The following is a 3,571-nucleotide window of genomic DNA, read 5'->3' as shown; positions in this document are numbered from 1 at the left end:
GAGTTAATTCCACAACAGCCAAAGCTTCACAAAGAAACCCTTTCTTCAAAAACCAAGAGAGAGAGAGAGGGAGGGAGGGAGGGCAGGAGGGAGGACGGGAGGGAGGGAAGGGAAGAGGAAGAGAAAAGGAAAAAGGAAAGGAAAGGAAAGGAACAAAGAAGAAATAGCTGCTGGCCTAAGAAGCAGAAAGTTTCTATGGGTGTGAAAATTTATAACTCAGCAGTTCAAATTGGTCAATATCTTCTGTTTCAAACTAAAGAGAGAGAGAGAGAGAGAGAGAGAGAGAGAGAGAGAGAGAGAGATTTCTTTATTATGTATAGTGTTCTGCTTTTATGTATACCTGCTGGAGGCCAGAAGGGGGCACCAGTTCTCATCATAGATGATTGTGAACCACTATGTGGTTGCTGGGAATTGAACTCAGGACCTCTGGAAGCGCTTTTAACTCCTAAGCCATCTCTCCAGTCCCTGTTTCAAACCCTTGATGATGTTTTTGAACATTTCATCTAGCGCTGGAACTGCAGAGCCCAGTCCCGAGAGTCTGTTACTGTCCAGACCCAAGCAGCACCGTGAGTCCCATGTAGTCCAGCTGTGCACAGAGCCCTCCCTGGGGAAATGTTCCCCGTGACCATCTACATCCTCTCCACGTCTGATGGGCTATAGGACAGCTCTCATCATCACCCCTGACTGGAGGCGTGTGAGGATAGTACGTTTAGATTTGGACCATCTCCACATTACTGCAGCCCATGCCCTGTCCACTCATGTCATACACATAGCTAGTACCTCATGGAGGCTCACCTAAAGCATCCAAGCATCCTTTGGTGATGCCAAAGATGTTCCAGGAAGTACTGATTCCAGTCCATCTGATTGGTCTTGGGGGGAGCTTCTTTTAGTACGTGCCCAGGTGTCTCACCTTGCATCTCCCGGCACGCCTTCCTCATGAAGATAGTTGCCGGTTTTCCTTCTCTGAAACTTAGCAAGGGTTACATTTCTTTTAATTAGTTGTCCTTGTTTTCTTGTGCTGGCCAACTGTTTTCCTGCAGCCGTGGGGCCTGACGGAGAGCTTGGCTGGCTATAAGATTCTTAGTACAAACTGTTTTCTTACCCAAGACAGTTTTCACATCCTTGGATGCTTGATTGACCAGCATTGCTGCAGTGTGGCTGATTTTGGCAGGGACATTTTTTTTTTTATCAAGATCCTATTGTTTATTCTCATTTCTTTTAGAAATATTTTCTTTTAGAGTAATAGTGTGTAGATTAAGTCTGCTCTTATCTCATTAATTTATAGAGTTTACAAGTTTTCTGGCTTAAAGGGGATCTTTCCTGTCGGTATAACCCAATATATACAATATTCTTACCATTTAACTACTTGGGGCTGGGGGTGGGGGAAGTCACATGCCCTCCGTTGGACCCAAAATGCCCTCCCTTTTGCTGCCCCCTTCCTCTCACACCAGCTTCCTGGAAGCATCCTTCTTTCCTTTCTTTGTTTCCTCTCTCCCTGGAGCACGCTTTCCAGAGGCTTCCAGCTTGAGTCCCTCCCAGCACCCTCCCTTGCCATCAGGACCCTGACTCACCTGGACTCTTGACAATGTCTCACACGTGGGGATGACATTTCTTTCCAGGCAACTTCAAATCAACCTTGAGTTCTGCCCTCACTTCTCTTCCCTACATTTCCCCCCAAGGCTGATGCCAGAGTGTGGTGCACAAACTCTGGGGCTGGGAGATGGGTGGGCGTTCATTCTTTGGTATTCCTTCTTTTCTTTCCTGTTTACAGGTGACCTGAAGATCCCAGCCATCTCTCTTACGGTTCCGTCAAAGGTGTGGGTTTCGTGTAGCCTTCTGACTTTCCTTTTTGCTGCATAGCTGTGAGGAATTCGTTTCACCAGTCTGGGGCGCCTTTTCCTAGATTTCATCTAAGCACAGTGGAGTCAGGGAAAGCTAGTGTGCTATGTGTACGCACGAAACCCTCTTGCTCAGAGGCTCCCTGAAAGCAGACGTCTGTGAGGAGCCTTATAACTGCAGAAATATGTCTGAGCATCTCACTTGACGAGCTCAATTTTATTTGCATTCAAAATCGATTTTGAACTGAGTACCAAAGACTACAAAATGCAGATATTGCACTAAGCATTTGCCTACTAATTTAAAATACTGTGTAGGCTATCAATTTCCTGGAAGCCAATGAGTAGAAATGGCTTTGTCCTGTAACTATTCTCCCATTGGACAGCTAGGGACCCAGGTGAGCAGGCTCAGTCTCTTCTTCTGGCAGAAGTGTCATTTCCCCACTAGGCATGCTTCTTTGGCAGAGGGTTTCAGTTGCTGGATAGTTTTTCCAATTTTGGCTTTAAAGATGATATTTCATGGATTGAGGTTGACCTCGAACTCTCTGTGTAACCAAGGATGGCCTTGAAATTCTCATTCTCCTGCAGCCATCTCTTGAGTGCTGTGATTACAGGTGTGTATCTGGTATTATGTGGTCTAGGGATCAAACCCAGGCTTTTGTGCATGCTACGAAACACTTTGCCAACTGACTTACATTCCCAGTCACCTCCTTTTCCAATTCTGTCATTCAGCCACCTTTGTATGTAAAGATCACTCCTCAACTTACCAATACTAGGAGAGAATACTTTTTGTTATTGCATTTCCAATTAATTTATAAAACATTACATTGCTCATCCAGTTGAATCAACAACATTTTGTTGCACTAATGAGGTCCCTTGGTTTCTCTTTTCACAGAGGACAATTATGGGATGGATGGGAAGGTTAGTCAGTCCAGCATTGCTTCAGACACCAACTGGCAAGGCCTGGAGGAGTTATCCGGTGTGGATGATGACACCAATGAGTACAGACATAACCCTAGACTCAGTCTGGAGGACTGGACTAGTTACCTGAAGGCTGTAGACAGAACATTTGCACCGCTGAACCCTCACTCCGAGCAAAACAAAGCAAATGGGACTCCAGCTGCTCAAAGCAGTGGCTTCTCAGTCACCACTGTTGAGCTCTTGACGTCAGCAGAGATGGCCTCTGCAGAGTCAGGTGAAGACCCAAGTCACGTGGTTGGGGAAACACCTCCCTTGACCTTGCCAGTCAACCTCCAAACCCTGCATCTGAACAGATCAACCTTAAGTCCAGAGAGAAGACTTGAATGGAATAATGACATTCCAGAAGTGAATCATTTGAATTCTGAACACTGGAGAACAAGTAGAACTGAGAAAGCGATGGGATGGGAAGAAATCCACTATCCTGAAGGTGACGTCAGTGGCAACGGCGTGACAGAGCTGGTGTTCCGGTCTCACCGCAGGCCACAGCCCTTCAGCCGGCATCAACAGCCCTTCAGCCGGCATCAACAGCCCTTCAGCCGGCATCCCCGGGATGTGGAGCCGGAAGAGGACGCTTTTGAAGATCAGTGGCATCTTCGTGTTCCTTCTGACAGAACTAACGTCCATCAAGTGTTCAGTGTGGAGCAGCCTGTCCATTCCAGCCACACCGAGAGAACACTGACCAAGACTCTGAAGAATGGCACAATGGAGTGGGTGCCGAACCTAGAAGGCAGTGCCTCCTTCCCACTCCCCTCTGA

General features: G+C 46.9%; 1 protein-coding gene across 4 annotated transcripts in view; it reads left to right on the top strand.

Annotated features, from left to right (window-relative positions):
* The window catches only part of Sulf1 (sulfatase 1), a 165,718-nt gene extending 162,914 nt beyond the window's left edge, over positions 1–2,804 (top strand). For all 4 annotated transcript variants that reach the window (XM_026786697.1, XM_026786700.1, XM_026786698.1 and 1 more), the window contains one exon: positions 2,731–2,804. In XM_026786697.1, the coding sequence (XP_026642498.1) occupies positions 2,731–2,761 (31 nt within the window). In that variant the 3' untranslated portion in view covers positions 2,762–2,804. The remainder of the gene's footprint in view (positions 1–2,730) is intronic.
* Positions 2,805–3,571: the final 767 nt, after the last annotated feature.

This window comes from Microtus ochrogaster, linkage group LG5 (assembly GCF_000317375.1).
Source record: "Microtus ochrogaster isolate Prairie Vole_2 linkage group LG5, MicOch1.0, whole genome shotgun sequence".
In the NCBI taxonomy this organism is placed as follows: Eukaryota; Metazoa; Chordata; class Mammalia; order Rodentia; family Cricetidae; genus Microtus; species Microtus ochrogaster.
Note: the sequence above shows the minus strand (reverse complement) of the source record. Positions and strands in the feature narration are given on the sequence as shown.